This window comes from Prorops nasuta, unplaced genomic scaffold (assembly GCF_024137725.1).
Source record: "Prorops nasuta isolate Cenicafe-Biocafe unplaced genomic scaffold, Cenicafe_Pnas_1.2 PNAS00002, whole genome shotgun sequence".
Classification (NCBI taxonomy): Eukaryota; Metazoa; Arthropoda; class Insecta; order Hymenoptera; family Bethylidae; genus Prorops; species Prorops nasuta.
The window spans coordinates 5,724,659-5,744,144 of NW_027116799.1; the positions used below are offsets into that span (position 1 = coordinate 5,724,659).

At 43.7% G+C, this 19,486-nt stretch overlaps 1 protein-coding gene and 1 long non-coding RNA gene across 2 annotated transcripts in view; one reads left to right on the plus strand and one right to left on the minus strand.

Moving 5' to 3' along the window:
* Positions 1 to 19,486, plus strand: part of LOC136781728 (UPF0489 protein C5orf22 homolog) — a 147,331-nt gene that overhangs the window by 88,437 nt on the left and 39,408 nt on the right. Inside the window, exon 6 of the mRNA XM_066740731.1 lies at positions 8,821 to 8,936. Coding sequence (XP_066596828.1) covers positions 8,821 to 8,936 — 116 coding nt within the window. The remainder of the gene's footprint in view (positions 1 to 8,820; positions 8,937 to 19,486) is intronic.
* Positions 7,720 to 19,486, minus strand: part of LOC136781804 (uncharacterized) — a 30,653-nt gene continuing 18,886 nt past the window's right edge. Inside the window, exons 2-3 of the long non-coding RNA XR_010823998.1 lie at positions 7,858 to 7,913; positions 7,720 to 7,785 (exon numbers count right to left, since the gene is read on the minus strand). This is a non-coding gene — a long non-coding RNA (uncharacterized lncRNA). The remainder of the gene's footprint in view (positions 7,786 to 7,857; positions 7,914 to 19,486) is intronic.

A 19,486-nucleotide genomic window follows, 5' to 3' on the forward strand; every position in this document is an offset into this window, starting at 1 on the left:
GGTGACTTCCCCTCCTTTCATTACATTCAACACACTGTTTCACTTGACGCTCTTTAAACATTCTTTCCTACTGCTACTAATCCTTCCTTGATAGTAGAAAATAATATAGAGACTATCGCGACACTTTAAAAAGCGTGTATTTACAGCTGCCTTGGAGCAAATCCCACATATCTATCGATTATACCATTGTAGAAAAATCGTAATATTTCTTTCCCGACAGGCTCGATTTTCTTCTCTTCTCAGAATATCACAGTTTTATTATCAACGACATACGCAGATTGGTCTTATCACGGTAACTTAAGAAGACTGTCGAGCAAAACTCACTTTCGGTATCCGCAAACTATCTTATCGCGACAAACCGATAAAAGCTTTTAATGTTTACCACGCGGTTTACTTATCATTGATAACCCTTATACCTTATCACTCGTGTAGTATATATATATATATATATATACCATATTAAATGTTGGAATGGCTCGAGGATTGAGCACGAAAAGAGGCGCGCTCGAATGGAAAATATTTCTTGAGCGTTTAAAGTGGTAGCAATGTAGTGGTAGTAGTAGCAGTATTAATAGTAATAATACGTTTCACCTGACACTGTACGAAGTATTCATCACACATATCTGTTTCACTGATGAATGGAGAATGTAGGGAGCGGAGGAGAGAGAGAGGAATGGAGAAAATAGGAGGTAAAATTTCGAGAGAAAGGTGGTAACTGACAGTGATGAGACGATGCCCTTACTGTAATGGGTTCGTACCGTGACTGGCTAGTAGCTAGTAGTGGCTGGCTCGACTCGGTCCGACCAAAGCGAGCAATTTCCCCTTCGCCGTTTTCCCTTCGAACCACCGTCCATCGTCCCCACTACAGTCGAATTGCGCGTCTAGCTCCACCCCACCCTTCGCTCGCTGGTCTGGCGAAAGCTTTTTTTTCTAAACCCCGCCTAGAGCTGTGCGGAGATGCGAAGAAAAAAACGGCTACCGCGCGCACCTCTGGACTTTTTCTTGCTCGATGCACGAATGAAACTCCGCCTACACCCGATCCGAGCGACTCCCTACCCACCCGCCGCCTGCCTGCCAGCTAGATCATCTTCTTCCCCTCTTTACCCTCTTACCGCACAGTCGAAGAAAAGAACGGGGCATTGCACGCACGAGACACCTGCCAGTTTAGCCGCTGGGAGGCGCTGCGACCGACAATCCCACACGTATAAATATACATATACGAAAGACTGTATAGCAGCGCGCGCATTGGTAGCGGCAGTTTCCCCCCTTGCTCGCAGCTTCCCGTCATGATAAAGACGGAATCTACATTATTCTCGGTGCGACCGAGCTTGGGCGCTAGCGACATCTTTCGACGAATTCATGCTTCGTTCTCTTGCTGATACGTAACAACATTGTGCTTTGGAAAAATAAGAGTAAAATTTATATAATGTAGAAATAAGAATAAAAGTGAATAATTCTTGCAACATTGAATCTTTTTACTCCAAATGTTGGTGCGAACTTTCGATACACGATCACAAGGTAAGAGTCGGTAATACCGTCAGTTACCTTTCTTACCCTATCCCCACCGAATAATCGGGGAGATAAGGTAGATTCCTACCAATGTACGAATATCTCTGCGTCGTATAGAGGGAGACGAGAAGCAAAATTTGGAACCTTTCGAAAGCCTCTCTGTTCCTCGGTGCAAAGCAAAGTATAATATTTTAATAAATGTACGAGGAAGGCGTGTACAAACGCAGGCTGTACAAGCGATCACAATAATTATGACGCTACCGGCGATAAACATCTTTCCCTTCTCCCCCTATGTTGGTTTCTTGTAATTATGCTGCGGCAGCCATCGCTACATGCTGCATGGCTTATTTCCGGTTTACCGCCAGTACACTGCAGTGTCTCCAGCCAATCGCATTACACGATCAATGAGACTGACGTTGCCTGACTGTTGATTGGCCGGTCGATAATTAACAAGGCAACAGCGCGAGGACGCTTCGCATGGAAAATGAGTCTGCGGTCGAACGGACAGCTTCTCGGACCTCGATCGATCGATTAACGATCTTCTCGGTGAATGGAGGAGGGGTAAGGGGTTGAGAAGGGGTGGGGGGGGGGGGAGGCGTCAATTAGATCATGCGAAATGCGGTGTCTCGATAAAACTATTAAACGAATCGATGCCCCTTCTATAGTTATATTTAAACGAAATCAATTACTACAGCTGTTGCGGGATTCTCGACGGACCTGTGTTGGATTCGTCGGTGTAATCCATCCGTCGGCACTTACGCGCCAGGGCGTCGTTCTCAATGAGTCTTGGGCTATTGCGAAACGCCGTTGGCGTTCAATCAGATCACCTTAAAGCTCCCGTCATTAAGGCGAATTAGCCCTTCTGGCTAGGGGATCCCGGTGCTGCACAACGGATTACCCATAATACCTATCAAAAAAGCAAGTCATTGCCCACTATTGCGTTTTTTCATGATCCTCCTCTGCTTCCACCCTCTAATCGAGTCACGTTGATTCTCTAACGAGCACAAATCCTAATTTGAAACATTGACAATTTATAGTGCGTACATGCAAGTATATATATATCGAGTAAGAGAGAAAGAGAAATTAAAACAGCCGGAATCATCATAATAAACACCTGTAGAATCCAATGAGGCAAGTTCACGAGGGGATCGGAAGCAGCCGTACGTAACCGAGATCGTTAACAATACAATGATCCCCAGGTATCGTTGACCGAGGTTAGATAGTCGCCTAGATCCAAGGTATTCGAAATATACGGCCCTTGACTGAGGAAAACACTTGGCAACTGATACACAGAGAAGTAGCAGGTGCTACGGGGATCTATTATATCGTAATACCGTATACTATACATTTTCTACACAATGATACTAGGAGCTCGAGGGGGAAAGAGAAAGAAGCTGGCTTTTCCAGGTATAATGGGAACCAAAAGGGCATGATCGGTTTTTCTTTGCTAAATCGACTTTTCCAACAATAGTCTCGGGGAAGGAAAAAAGATGATTCTTCTGGTTGAACCTGTTCGTCGCACAATTTGCTTGTTATTTTTTGCCAGTTTTTGCATCACTGGCAGGAATATTAACCTTTCGTTAGAAGGGAGGATAAATTGTATCGAGTAGCATTATTACCATTTCCATAGAAAAACCCACGCGAGGAACAGTCGGAAAGAACTTACCGCTCTGTCAAATTTATCCAGGATGCGGGAATATTGCGAGGAAAAGTTTGGCGTTTCTCGAGAAATGCATCTGCATCGTGCACGACCAATCCGACGTCTATTCTACCCTTGAGAGTCAAGTCACTCTCAGCTGCATAACGCACTAGCACGATTTCAGAACTATAACCGGCTTTGATCCTCGATAGGCTGCAGGACTAGCTTGATGCAATGCTCGTTCACCGTCCACCACGCGCGTATAACATGCCAGTTAGACGCACTGCTACAGCCTGCCAGGCCTACCTGCATACCTGCCTACCTATTCTACCTTCCGGCCTACCTGCCTTCCATCCAACCACCTACCTACGTTGTCGTATTATAGATAGCACCCTACATATATATATGCTACAACCAGAATCTATTCGAGTGACGTCAGCCATTAGTTACTCGCTTTTCTTTTTCACAATTATTTCCAATTAATCCTCCCATGCACCAACACTGCGAAGACTCGTTACGACGAGTAATCTTCATCCGCAAGAGACAACAAGGTATTTGGGGGGGGAGAGAATTTCCTTAGAAAAAGAAGCAAAGGCTTGCGTCTCGTTAGCGAGTAGATCGAAAGAAACGCGGTGTATTTATGGTGAAAAAACTTACTGACAAAAGACAAGGAGAAAGGGATAAATGTATGTCGAGGGGGGAGAATGGTGAAACACACATAACGGAAATGCGAAGGAGTCGTTACCGTATACGAGCTGCTATCGCGAATGGCATACAAACAACGCTACGGAAATGTCCCCTTACCTACCTTATTCCCGCTATTCGTATCCTTTCATTCCTTCTCCCTCTCCTTCGACGCTCTCCTTCCTATGCCGTTCTGCTTAAAATCGTAAAAGTCTGGTTAAATCGACGATTCTCAAACGCCGGAAGAACCTCTCAACGACCGGAAAACGATCCAACACTTTATCGGCTTCGACTGCTTTCTCTACCATTCTTCCTCCTTCTCTTTTGTACACCAACGCCATCTACCTCTTAACCGTCCACTAGAAAACTTTCGCGCGATTATTATATTCCCTCGGTTTTGTCTTATTGGCCGTGGATAATTTTCATTATCTTCCTCTTCTTCTTCTTTTCCTCATCTATTAGTCGAGACTCGCTCTCGCTTTGCTTGGGAAGGGGGTGCTTCCCACGCGCGCCTATAGGACAGGCGGTATCCATCTGCTGCTGGCCTTAGACCAATAACCCTGATTCTCCTATATCTAGAATCTACTAGCCTCTCTAGATGACCGAACGCTCTCCAATTTCTGACTCTGGTCCCCTCGCAAAAACTCTCCACTCACGAGAGCCAGCTTCGGTATCCTCCAAGAATATTTTTCCAACCTTCGATCTTCTTCCAAATTTTATCATTCCTTTTTCTCTCGCCTCCGGAATGTGTCTTTTCTCGTGGTTCTCCCTCGGAAGCATAACGGAGAACAGATTTAATCGGATTGGAGAACGACTGGTTTACACGGAAATTTTCTTTAGTTGAAAAGTTTACTTTGGCGACCAACTTAATTGCTTGGCAAAGTTATAATTTATGGTCCCGTACACGTGAGAATATTGACACAGTCGAGTCGATATTATAGGCAAGGATTGCAGGACCCTCGAGAGTTCCTTCGTCACAGCCGCCAGCGTCCAGGAAATTTCGCCACGTTCTTCGAGCGCGCGCGCTCGCGCGCATATTAGTACTGGTCTCGTAAACTCGCCCATCTCCCCTTCTCATTTTTATTCTCTCCCGCGCATATATATATATATATATATATATGTGTGTGTATATATACACACTTAACGTGTTTCGCGCGCTCGAGCTTTGTGTGGCGCAAGCACTTCCCACTTAAGGAAACCGCTGTAATTGAACGATTTAATGGGCCCACGATATGGATCAGTCTGTGCATGATCGCGAGCTTCGATTACGCTTATAATATCATGTAAATCGGTAAACGAGATTATTACAAGAAGGTTGGAAAAAATTTGAATAAAAAAAGATCTCTCGCGCAAGAACGCTGCGGCCGCGGCCGCGGGCCCTGAGAAATAATGAAAAAGTCGATCAAGCTATTAACGCTGCCTTATACTATATATAGCAATGATACGCGTTGCTCCAATGCTTTTCTTTCCCTTTCGTAATTCTCACGTCGACTCCGCATAATAAGAATAAATTTACGTTCATTTTAGTCCTGACCGTGCAAGCCTATTTTATCATAAACCGATAGAATTTGAATTATTCGCACTGCCGTGTTATACGTACAAGTTCTCAGTTCGCGAATAACATGGTCGTCGTATATATACCTACAAGACTGACCACTCACATGTACCGGGTGTAGTGTGACTCGTGTCAACTGGAAAATTACACGCGGAGGGGTAGAAACTTGTAAGATATTTTTATGTAAAATTCTGTAACTCGTGGCATCCCATCGATTGTGGGCAACGAATTAAAAAATTGCTCGGCTCTAACAATTTTCTACCAGAATCTTCGCATTCGCACGAATTAATGTGCACCCGGTATATGCGTACACTTTCATACTATATTTACCGCATTAAATTTTATCGAAGCATAAATCGCCGCGTGACGATGCACGCGCACAAATAACTCTTGCCCATAGGATCGATTTTTTCTTCCTCTCCTCCTCCCATTCTTCTTGCCTCAAAAATGTGATAAAGAGTGTGGATTTATCTGCTTATTAGCTGCGCGACAGTGATCGATTATCATCTACGCGAGGATGCTACAAAGCGGTTCGCATCGATCTGTTTGTCACGAGGTGTCATCTGAAAAATCAAAAAGTCTTTTGCAAAAATTCACCACGATGCCTTTTTTCCCTGGAATAAATTTTCGGCTGATATTTTATCAATCGGTGAGCGCGCGCGAGTACGGCCAATCGGTGTGCGCACGGATCCCACCAATTAGGCTCGGTTCTCAGAGGTGTTTTATTACCGATCTTGTGTAACATTACGCCAACTTAAAGGCGAAATCCTACCCTCCGCGATCAAACACCACCGGCATTGATTTACCAAGCAGTGCAGTAATTGTCCAAATTGACGGCAACCCTTATCGATAATAAATTTTAATTGGTGTGCGATTCCATTGAAATTAACAGCTTCTCCAACCGTGTCTCGCGTTCGCAGTGGATTTCATGCTGGATCAACGGTGCTTCGTTCAAATTGGCTATAAAACTTCATTTCTTCCCGATAAATTATTTGCATTGAATTTTTGCACAGTCTTGCAAAAGTTGAGGGAAAAAAATATTCCTGCGACTATCAGAGAAGGGTTAAAGGGCATATTTCTTGTTAACCATTTCGGTACCACTACTCTGCGTTTACGATTATCGTTACACATGGTAATTTGACTCGGGCATTAGGTGCGGTTATAATAGGTACAGTCATTAGCATAATCTGATTGCATTGCGAGCGAGTGGATATATAGTTCTCCTGGTTGTGCGTAGGTCGCGATCATGAGTGGGTGGGTGAGAGAAACGTGCGCGGGACGGTAATTCTTTAACACTTCTGTTGATGGGGGACGCGAGAACGAAGGTTCGGTATCGTAAGAAAATTGCAACGTCCCTTGGGACACTTGTCGATATTGCAAATTATTTCATTAGACTCGCGTGCTTTCGTATATATTATTTTTAATTCTCGACGATTTTATAAGGTTTATTGCAGGATTAGCGCCAGCCGTCGTTTACGCCGCTCGTTAGAGCGTGTACGATACTACACATATATATTTATTACTTACAGCACATGTTTACATACTGATACGTTTCTGAGAAAGTAAACATCTGCTTGTAAGAGTAACGCTATCGTATATATATAGCAATTTAGTTGGATGTTTGTTCACTCGTGATTTCTCCACTGTAGGACAAAAACTCGAATTTCGCAGAGTTTTTAAATAATATAAAAGGCATCGAATAATAAATAGGCTCTGTAAGAAAATCTGAAAATCCGTTCTCACGTCCGATCCAATATCGAAGGATATTGCGACTCTGTCGATGCTTGAACGATCGAGCGATTATGTAAGAACGACAAATGATAAATTCTTTTTAGCTTTATTGGCTCATGGTTTTTGCAAAACGAGCGAGAAAACTATGATGTACATCAATGATTCTTTTCCCACACGTATTTCGATATTACGAAATATCGCTTGGCAGTTCTGCAACGGTCAGCATTAAACTGACTTCCACTTGCTTGGTTAGGCGTGCAAATCGTTGTCTCTTGCGGTATAATTTGACACGTGGGAAGAAACCTACGTTCAAATAAACCGGCGTGACCGCGTGTTACCTAATTTCAACATTTTGTCATTGCATGCGAAATCACACACACACACACCAAGCATACACGGCAAATGTTGCGTGCTATCAGGCGTGTGTATATGCGTGCACTATCTCTAATAGAGAGGGCAAGTGAAAAAGTAAAAAGGGAAAGGCTTTACGCGCATCACCGAGCACACATGACGCGCAGCTCGACGGGCGTTCCATGAGACGGTCGAGAAAAAAGGAAGAAAAGCGCCGGGGGGGGGGGGGGGGAGGAGGAAGAAAGGAAGAAAACTTGTCAACTTGTTTACAATTTAGAGGTGGGAGAAAATCTCGTTTCTCCTTCACGTACGTAACCTGCAAGTATTCGAGAAATTTCCACATTGACAGAGTGGCTGATGTATATATAGTAATGAAAATTGAACTTACGTGAGTGTAGGGAGATTCTTGGCGAATTGGCAGTGGGGCAGCGTTTCTCGCGTGACCTGCGGAAAAAAAGATCCCTTTAAATGGTGTTTCCACGATATTCTTTTTAAGGAGTTGCATGACTATATATATATAGCGGTGCTCTCAGAAGCCATCAACAATAGGGGATTATTTGTATTGGCTGAACCGACTGTGCGACGTGATACGTGCACGCCGCTATCGGTCTCTCCAATCCCAACATATTGCAATCGCAGTACATGTATATATGTATACATATATATATATATATATAGTATTGTCGAGCGATGCAACCCCTTCCTTATACTCTCTGTCTTTCTACTCGCGATCAATGCCTCCCCCACCCCCTTATTCTCCCGATAACTCGATAATATTACACGCCAAAACCGCTTCCGACGTGCTCGCCCAGTCAGCGAGCCACTTTTGCGAGCAAATAAGCAGTTATCGGAAAACCGATTTTATTTTCGAGATGGAGGCCTTCACCCTTTTTTGCCTTATTTTACTTGGACGCGGAGAAAAAGAGGAAATTTCGACTCTATTCTTCTCTTGGTGCTCTCGTTTAGATTCTATGATAATATAATACGTTAAGCGAGGGGGATAGTAACGCGTGGTTGGAGGAGTAGGGTTGGAGAATCCAGAAAGCTGCTCGAGAATTATCGTGGAGAACAAAATGCTTCTGATGGTACGAATGCCGCACAGCGAGGAGCACCCTGTGGAACGTGACGTATGGGAGTCTAGCCAGTGGTGGTAGTTAGTAGTAGTAGTAGTAGCTACAAGCTGGCTGTGCTATAGGGGTTACGCTCGAATAGCTTCCACGAACGCCATTACCGTGCCTCCTCGTGGTGCATGGATACATTAAGCCCTAGATTTCTCGTGCCCCTCCCCCTCCCCTCCCTCTCCTCAAAATGACTCGAAAAACTATTTTAATAAAGCTGGAATTGTGCGCAGATTTTAAAAGAGGCGACGCAATCGAGGAACGAGCAACTGGAGGAGTTGGAGGGACTGTTCGATCATCTGGAGGAGCATCGGAGTCTTCGGGATTACGAGGGAGCTCGATCGGCACGGTGAGTCGAAACATTGAGGAATCTTATTGTCAAAGGTTTTTTCGTTGTTGTCGTCGACGTCTCCGTTGTCGCCACAGCCGTCGTTACGTCGCTCGTTCGTTCTTCTCGAACGCGCGCATAAATCCCTTTATGAGCCTTGTGTGTCACGAATTCGCTGCTCGTCGACGATTTTATTGCCAGAACGAATTGCTCGTGTTGCGAGAAAGCTTTGAGCATCGAGACTTTCGATATTCCGTCTGTCGAAGGAATAAGTGGAACTGTCTGAGGCAGTTCGTTAAACGAACGCTGCTGTGTCAGGATTGTAGGAGTAGAGAGCAGAGAGTGCAATTCGCCAGCTGACACGATATGCGCTCGCTCGATGCACGTTGTGCAGCCTGTGCATCAGCCGTGCCTCGATCGGGGTTGGATGCACGTGTGTATACACCTCCGTATAGCGAAATAGAGCTAGATAGTTGGAAAGGGGGAACCTGCACCGCTGTTGAAATTTTTATTTTTCTAATTATCGCCTAATTCCATTCCCGATAAAGTCGTCCATCGACTCTTTAGTTATGGGTTACGATAATTGCCAATTTCCATGCCCTCTCTCCTCTCCTCCTACTCTCCTCCTCCTTTCCTCCTCCTTCCACCGCTTAATTCTCTTCCTCCTCTGTTCCTAAATGTAGACTCACGTGCAACGCATATGGCGTTACGCAGAGTTATACATTTAACGCGTACGGGAGCCTGTAATAGTTGTGCTGGATAAAAATCCTGTCGAGAGAGAGAGAGAGAGAGAGAGAGGGAGAGTATCGAAATAACTATGACTCGTGTGCAATTGTCAGAAATCCTTGGCGCGCGAGACACGTTGTAATTAGTTCCGCACACTTGTTCATTACGATAGGAACGATAGACACATGGGTCTTATTATCTGCCACGTATTATACACTGTAGACGCACGTGCCGACGTATTAAATCAGAATTACTACGGTCGCGAGAAGGAAGCATTTTGCTTTGCCTAGTCCCGCATCTATTTTCAGAATTATTCGCAAGAATATAGCCACCATAACTCACCGTTTAAAGATAAAACGACATACCCCGCTGCTTCACGATTGCGAGAACACTCCCTGCTGCAGTAATCGAGAAAACTGTGGCGAGAAGATCTATTTCAAATGCGGAGAGCACATTTGGTCGTTAATGTAAGACAGATATTTGCTGGCCCTTGATCTTCTTAAAACCAATAAAATATCTTTATAGGCGCTCTCTCGCGATAATGGACATGATGAAATTACGCAAGTATGCGTCTTGATTGCCCGAGGGAGGGAAGAGTCTCGCGGATTCGAGTGGTTTTTATGTGTGTGTGTGTGTGTCTACGCGTGTAAGCAATTTAATGTCCCTGGACGACCTCGAGCGACTTCCGGTACAAGCGGAATATGCTTAAGCTATCGCCTTTCTTAGATTTCTCTGCATTCCAGGATAAAAGTGTACAGTGTAGTATGCATGTATATATAGTGCATGCGGTATCATGAGAAACAGTAGGATGGAGAGAGATGGCGACTCAGTGACGAACGACGGAAGAGAAGAATGGGAAAATATCTTAGAAATTATCAAAGTATCGTCGTAAATATTTATTATTGTCGAAAGCAATCTCCTAATGCGTGTCTCTTTTTTCTTAGGAATTTAGTTCGATATCGAATGACTTCTGGTACAAAGAATGCAATGAGTTATCACCTTTCTTGAATCTCTTTGCATTCCACGATAAGAATATAGTACAGTGTAATTAGAAATATTGTTTTGGTAGGAGAAAGGATTTGAAAGGCAAAAAAGGAATTATCGAGTCGTTGGATTGTAAATGATTAATACTATACTGTCCGATACAATATATTCCAAACTATAAAACGCACGACTTTTCTTCAGGGTTGCTTCAATTTCAGTGATTTCCGGTATAAATGTATAAATTATCACCTTTCCAAAGAATCTCTGTATTTCAGAGAGTGAAAAATTAGTATTACAGTGTAACGAGGAGCATGTAAGTTGGAAGAAGGACGAAGAAGCTAGGGAATAATAATGGAGCGAAAAACTATCGAAGAAACGATCAAGGTATCGTCGTAAATAATTATTACTATCGAACACAATCTCCTAATGCACATCTCTTTTTCACGCCACACTTTCTTATTATATACATATTTCTCTTACAAATCTCCTCTCCAGACAAATTTAGTAATGGAAAACTATGCTATTACATCCTCGAAATTCGCAAGAGTGCGTGCATGATCGAGAGGCCATCGTTTATCGAGCAGCAATGGTGACAAGGGGTGGGTTGGGGCTTGAGTAAAATATCGTTAATATTCATCGATTTCTTTCGTTACGTTTTTCGAGTTTTCCTTCAGCCATATTTTCTACAACATCTCGAGGAGGAAAAAATAAGAGGACGAGGGAGGTTTGAGATGTATAGGAGGAAAACTAACGTTAATATAATACCGTGTGTTTGAAAAAAACTATATAAACTAGTCTAAGTGTAGGTGGAGAAAAATTATAGTCTGTCTATATTGAAATAAAAAAAGCAGTTATAGGAAGGTGGTGGGACGATGGTGGTAGGAAGCGGAAAAGCTGGTCTGGAGTAAAGGTTTCTTTAAGACGAAAAGAGGAATAGGCGAGAGGGAGAGACGGGAAAGCATCCTCCAGGATATCGACGGGGCAGATGAGCTACCAATAACTCAATGTGCGCTTATAAACTGATCAGACTTCTACCCCTGACCCTGCTCCTCCTCTTGCCACCCCTTGCCTCCCCTCTCGACCTCGTTCAAATACTTCTTCTCCCCCTCCGCCATCAGTCCCATCCTCAAACCACTCCCGACGACGTATTACTCGAAACTCCTTCGTCGGAGAGTGAAATGCAAGCGAATTTACCGCACGATTTAACATCCGTTCTCCACGATCCATGGCTATTCATATACGACCTCTCCTTTCCTCCCACTCTGACGTATGCATCATTCTTATTTTTATTTATACCAATTCCTAATTACCCTTTACGCTATCTCTATATGGATAACTCTATTCGCAACCTCCAGCTGTTTTCAAGTTTCGTGAAAAGGAGAAAGGGAGTGTTACTCTCGCTTACCAATTAATTTTCCTATTAAATGGATAATTTGAGTAAAATCAGCAGCTTGCTTCATTCATCCCTCGACATATTGTTTGTCCTGTTCCGGCCGTTATTCGCAATAACCTTTCTTCGAGAACCGTTATTGGACGAGCGAGGCTCTCTCTCTCCACAACGGTGAGATTTGCATAGGGGAATGTCGTTCATTATTCAAATCGAATTATGCCGACCGATTGACACGTCACAGGTGGTAGCTTTTCAAATTCTTATGCTAGGAGAGAATGAAGAAAAGAGGGGAGGGGGTCCTGCGTTGTCACGAGAGGGGTGAATTTGCATACGGAATTTCTCCCTCTCCTCTTTCGAGTCTATATACCTGAAAGAAATTAAGAGTACACGTGTAAAGAAGGAAAAACGGGGAAAACAGCTTGAAAAAGAAATTAACGAGTTGGATATATATGCACCGAATCTGGGGGATGCGTGTGTATATAGTACGTGTGTCGCGTGGCGTTGGTCGATCCCTGCATGTATGTACGCGAGACTATAGTTTACTTTTGAATTTCTCCGATAGGTGAAGGGAGAGAGAGAGAGAGAGAGAGAAGTAAAGATGGGGTGGTGATGTCGGCGGCAGTGGCGACGATGCAAAATACTTTCTCGCGTGTAGCTAAAGGAGGCGTAGCATCACAATGGCGTCTGATGAATGCCAGTATACATTTACATGGCAAATGCCGTTGCTTCGTGCCAAAGAGACACGAATGTCGTGGCGCGCGTCATGGGAAAAAGTTTATTTTAATATCTCAACCGCATAGAGAGGTAGCGTGCCATAAGGAACATTAATTATTGATTAACGAGTGGAATGAATGAAAAGTGGAATAACCATCAGAGATTGGACAATAGTTGTTTGCGGGGGCTTTTAAAGCAGAAGTCCTTGAGTAAGTCGTAAGATTTAATTGAAGCAATGCTTAAACGCTTCCGACCGAGTCCCTTTAAATTGTAAGGGATGGAATGGAGAATGGGGAATGGGGAATGGGGATGGAGATAGAGATGGAGATGGAGATGGGGCAGAGGGAGAGTGCTGGCTGGCACAGTTTAAGCGTGACCTTGATAATAGTTTATGAAGCTTCCTGTGCAGTGGCCGTGAGAGAAACTCCAACTCTCATAGCCAGAATTAATTAACCTACAACCCTATCTCTTAGTTTCCTTGCTTTTCCACCATCACTCGCACCATTATATATATATATATATATGTATATGTATGTGTATAATTTGAAAACTGTAATTTTCTTCTTGATTTATGCACGCGTTAGACTTATCTCCAAGAGAAATTTTACAAAGAATTTTATTGCATTTTGGGAGAAAGTGAGAACCACTGTGCATCACGCGCTTGAGTAATTTACAAAGTTTTCTTTTCTTTGGGGCATTGGTGGTTAACAGGCTGCCTCATAGATGATACACAAAAGTGGAAGGACTCTGTTCGCCAGGGAGAGAAGACACTTTTGCTATTTTTTATTTTACCTTCCTTCGCATCTATTATCGTATTTCACGCGAGAGACTCGAAAACAGCCAGATTTATGAACGGACTTCCGGCCAAATAAACACGCGCTGCCTTCGGCGGCATCCTTGGAACTCGAGAGAGTGACAGCATGCGAAATGATCCTACGTAAGGACGAAAGGTCGGCTTGGTGTAACCAGAGGAGCACGGCTACTCGAAAGGACCTATTCCACTAGACTATAATGTTACATTCAACTCCTTATATATATATATATAAGAATAGACGAAATATAAACAATAAATAAATCTATAATAATTACACAACATTCCTTCCACACTCTCAGCTCTCAAGAAATAACCCTATCGAACACTAAAGTGATCCTCCAATTTGTATAAAATCACGAGTCGTTTGCCCTCGAATATTCCTGCAGTGATCACTTTTGTAAACACGCGTCATCCTTCACGGTATTTTGTAATCCGGATGTGACGTCACTGATTTTTGGATTTTTCCTTACAGTCCTTCGTTTATATGGATAAAACAAACAAAACTTACCTTACATAGCAACACTCGAACCGAACGAATATATACGATTCATCGATTGGATATAATAATCACGCGATTGTTTGCTACAGGAGAATATCGAGGATGAAGAAATGGAGAGAAGTTTCGCGAAAGAGCGCAGCAATCGAACTAGAGGCACGCGTGTCGCGAAAGAATTGCTTTACCCTCTCGGGTCTCGAGACCACCCACCTACACACTGGCACGCACGCAACAAGGAAGACTGCTTGTTCACCCTTATCGAAAAAATAGCGTCCAATCAGAAACGTAGAACGCGTGCGAGTAGGCACCCCCGCCTCCTAACCAGGGGTTACGCGTGTCTATGGAATTCGACCAAGTCGCCATGACAACCCCATACTTCCTTTCAGAGATGGCCATACGTGGGATCGTTTCTTTTTTCTGTCCGACGGTATCTCGCAATTGGTTGCGTATTACGTAGCTATGCGTAACGCATTTGGATGAGATTCGACAGGGACGTTTCTGGAAAGGACGATCAGCCAAGGGATGTGTATATATATATATATATATATATATATAGAGAGAGAGAGAGAGAGAGAGAGAGAATTGTATCAGACAAATGAAATTATTAAACGTAACGCGTATAGTATATGATATACTATATATACCACGTATAGACGCGCACGACTCTGAAAAATGCAGCTGGAATGGAATTAAATAGGATTCCGTAGGCATGATACCGCATGCAGACGCATCCCCGAGCATTCCTAGAATTTGTCGAAAATTGTCCACGAACTGAGATTAAATGAAATCACCATACGCAGGAATGGGCTTTGGGGGAGTGAGAAAAGAGTTGATCTAAGACGTGATATTGTTTCGTTGTTTGGGTTAAAAAAAAACAATAAAGAGAGATTCGAGTTCTTGAGACGAATCAACAATAATAATAAACGTGAAAATAGGTCATTTATCAATGCGATAGATTTCTCTTTCTCGTTTGCACTTTTGCAAAAATTGTTGATCCAAAAGGTGATATTTTTTTTACTTGAGATAGAGAAAATAATAAAGAGATATTAGATTTCTTGAAACTAACTAGCAACAACAATAATATCAAAGTAGTTCATTTTTTAACTCGATAGGTTTCTCTTTCTCGTCTGCATCTCTCGCAAAAATTATTGATCCAAAATATCACATTGTTTCGTTATTGGAGTTGGAAAACAATAAAGAGAAATTCGAGTTCTCGAGACGCGAATCAGGAAGAACAATGACGCGAAGGTAGACCATTTATTAATGCGATAGGTTGATATTTCTTGTCTGCATTTTCCGCAAAAATGTTATATTGTATGTCACACTGATATATACGTGGTGGAGTATCAAGGAATGAGGTTTGGGAGAGCGAGAGAAAGAGTTGTCGCAAGAGCGTGATATTGCTTGGGCCTGGCACGAATCAAAAGAGATCCGAGAGCAAGAGGAGGAACTCTCGAGACAAATCAGCAACAGCACCGACGCTCGAGCAGTTGGAGGATGGCTGGCTGGCTTTTAGGGGGATGCCAGCCCTCTCCGCAGAGAATTGATAGAGTAAAGAATGTTGCCTCGTTTACAAGGCAGCGGCAGCCTTGGCTCTGTATGTTCCATTGCTGCGTATCCTGCGGGATTGGCAGGATGAACTGAAGAGAGAGAGAGAGAGAGAGAGGGAAGAAGAAGAACGGAGGCGAGGTTGTGTCCTTTGCTTTCCTTTTCCCCTATCGTCTATATATATATACATACTATACCTATATGGAAATCGATCATATACGATGCAAGTTGCTCGTCTCTTATTGGCAGAATGTATCACTCATCTTCCACTGCTTCCTCTCCCTTTAATTAAACTCCACATTATTCCCAAAGCATTAAAAAGAAATATCGAGTCTCATTTGAACATCCAACGATCCCAATCCTCCATATGGATGTAGGTTTGAAATTCGCACGAGGATTTCTCCACCTCGAATTGCAATTTCATCTTATCTCGTGACTGTCAGAGGATTTTGTGAAAAGAATTCAGATAGTTTGGTCTAAATAGGTAAATATTTGTGCAAAATAAATATAATGTACTATATATGTATACGTGTGCATATAGTATATGTGCGTATATATGTAGTTTGATATAATTTCCCAATGGCGCAGCTCAACGACATAATAATTTTCCGTCTGTGGGTTCAGGCTACATGCGTATAAAATACATGTATACTAGTGCAACGTGCTTGTATGGAGAAAAAGCGTCCTTTATACATCCCGTGAAAACTCGTGTGCTTGGCCTCCCTAACCAACACTCGTGTGAAGCCAGGAGCACACACTTGCCTTCACGTATTGATTCCATTCTCGTTCTGGGCTCTCTCTTCTCTTCTCCACTCTTCTCTTCTCTTCTCATCTCATCTCATCCTCCTCCACCTCCTCCTACTCCTTTTCCTCGAGTCTCACTCCGTTGCAGAACCAACCCTGACGCTCACTCCCCCCCCCCCCCCACTCACCCCCTTTCACCTACCATCTCGTGATCTGAATTCTTCCTATTTTCAAGCCCTCCACACTCTCCTGCCCTGCCACCCTCGCAACCTCCAACCAGCTTTATTCCTTATCCGACATTGTTACCAACTTGCATCCCGCCCCAACCCCTCCCCCAACCCCGGGAACGAGGAGCCTCAGGCCACCACCACGAGGATCCTCTTCCCGATGAACGAAAAGTCGCCTTCAGTCGTCAAGTTCTTCGTTCACGATGCTTCCAGTCGACAACAAATCATTTACTCGGTGTCTTTGTACCTGCGATAGCTCTTCCGGAATGTCCCTTAATCGATGGCAGTAATTTAAAGGAGGTAGAGCAGATTCCTCGGCATGAAAGAAGCAACCCCTGCTCCAGAGAGTCAGCTGATGTAATTTAATTCCCTTTGGAATCACAACGTACTTCGTGCCCGCGACCTACCCTAACACATTAATTATAGGTAGGGGGAAGAGAAAGCCCGTTTCTCTCTCCTTAATAATACCGCAATGCTATATCACATTGTATTAGGCGCCTTGATAACATGATTCCAAATTGTTTATTGCAAAGAGATTTTCGGCCATTATATATTGATATTTGGATCTGTGTGTGTATGCGTGTGTGTGTATACGTACTTTAGGCTCTTGAGAGGGGTGGGGAGAGAGGGAGAGAGAGAAAGAGAGTCTGGGACATATCTACAATATTGGATGTAGAAGCATGGCTTATGGGGGAGTGGGAGGAGTAGGAGCGAGGGCAGGAGGAGAAGGAGAAAGAAAAAGGAAATGGAAAAGGAAAGGGAGAATGAGAGAAGGTGGAGTGATACGGTGGTGTGGTGGGGTGGTTCTGGATGTTGGAACGTCAGTGTCGGAGCTCTAGGATACGAAGGGAGGAATAGCAGCAGTCCCGCTAGCTCCCAGGGGGTGGTGAGCTCGGTGGAATGAGTGAGTGGAATCGCGGAATAGGATGGAGTCTAGAGGTGTACGCGCTAGTGACGCGAGACTCGCGAGCTCCCCCCTCTCAGCACACACACACACACACGTACACTAATACTTCCCCACACCCTTATAATACTTACTCATTCTCGAAACTCTACGCATTGTTTGAACGTGCGTGCAAGAAATGGAGCAATCGCTTTTCTTGCAGTATAGGAAAATTAGCAGAAAGGGAATTTTAGCAGAATCTCGGCAATTGAATACTGCCAATGACGTTGGCTCGAGCTGCTTCTATTACGTTTCTCTCGTCCCTACACTACTATCGGGTTTTTAGTCGGTGCACCGTCTCTCTGCCAAGCTACGTGTCCCCCCCTCCGAGACTCCAGCCGCACGAGCTGTGATGCACCCTCCGGCTTAAAGCTACGCGACGGACAGACAGACGTACGAAATCTCGTATACCCCTAGCAATTTATCCTCTCTTTTCCAGCACTCGCTCTCTCATTCCGAAAGACGTCGAGTCAGCTTTCAGAGTCGGCCGTCCATGTCTATCTATCTCTTCGAGTCCTACGCGCACCGTATATAAGGAATTTGATTTCGATCCGATGTGGTCCAAGGAATTCCAGTGGAACGATATCGACCAGCAGCCGATATTTCCAACCCTATATACATATATATATATATATATATATATATAGTATATTTCCATCGCTTTTATATATACATATATAACCTATTTGCGATAAGCTTTTTCATCATCCGTGCGTTCCGCTTATTTCGGATCCGAGCGCACGCTTGTTAAAAGCAAAAACGTCGCCATTATGACGTGACTGTCGAGAAAGACGTTAAATAGGATAGGCAAACGCTATCTAACTAAGCAAGTCTGGAAATACTCGTTGCGCGCTTGCTTCCTACGTGTCTTTCGAATCTCTGCTCCTAACTGAATTTTCCTCGTGAAATATTCAGCTCGCATACTCGTGTACTCGCGTTCGTACATATCATTCCAGTTTCACCTGTCCCTACCGCTCCACCTCCAGTTCCTGATCCTTCGCGAAATTATAAATATGAAAGAGAGGAGCTTACGCTTTTATGGCCAAAGCATATACATATATGGCATAGTTTTATGGGCTACGAGAGAGATGCAACGATGTGGGTGGTAGTTGAATAGGGGAGGGGGAGGGGGGAGTGACTGATCGACGTTCTCACTTATTTCATCATCGATTGTCATGCTAAAGCCCGCAAACACTTCCCCATTGATTGAACCTCCTACTTCCTGGTGTGCTCGAGTCCTGAAAGACGAGAGAAGAAAATAGGACGAGCCGAAGAATGCCAGGACGACAAATTTAGGGACCGTTCCAATGGAGCGATGCTACTTCGATTTTATACTGACATTTGCATCCTGACTTTTGATACTAGTACGCGTCCTTTGTCCCTGCTGATACTTCTTTTATATCGATGTACATACGTATATGTATATAAGTTATATTAGTTTCAACAAAAACAATAGTACCGATCGAATCTTTCCCGTTCGCGAAATAGCACGATGAATAATGAGAAAATTTGAGGTTCGGGCGTGTTACGCGTGTCTTCGGAACGGTAGAATAGGATGATTGGATGGCTGGTCGGTTTACAAAAGGCTTCCTTCATATTCCCACCGAAGAACCTTTTCCTGTTTCCCCGATGCCCGATTGTTTGTATTCGATCAAAATTCTATTATTCCTAACGTCCGCGGGATAAGAGGTAAGGTGGAGCGAGGCTGAAAGTTCTCGCGAATCTTCTGCCATGTCTCTCCGCTTCTCTATTATTTTACTGACTCACATCGGAGATCGACTCCTCTGCCTGTGAGAGAATATCTTATGTGCTTTTTATCCAATATCGACGCTACAATTTCGACGGATGAGAATTAAAGCAATCGTTGTATTCTACTCGTACGTGGCTTCTTGCAATTTTTTAAGACTCGCGATCTTGCCCATGCGGATCGTGACAGGAATATACGAATGTCGGTAATAATCGAAAAGGATTTTGAAATTAACCAC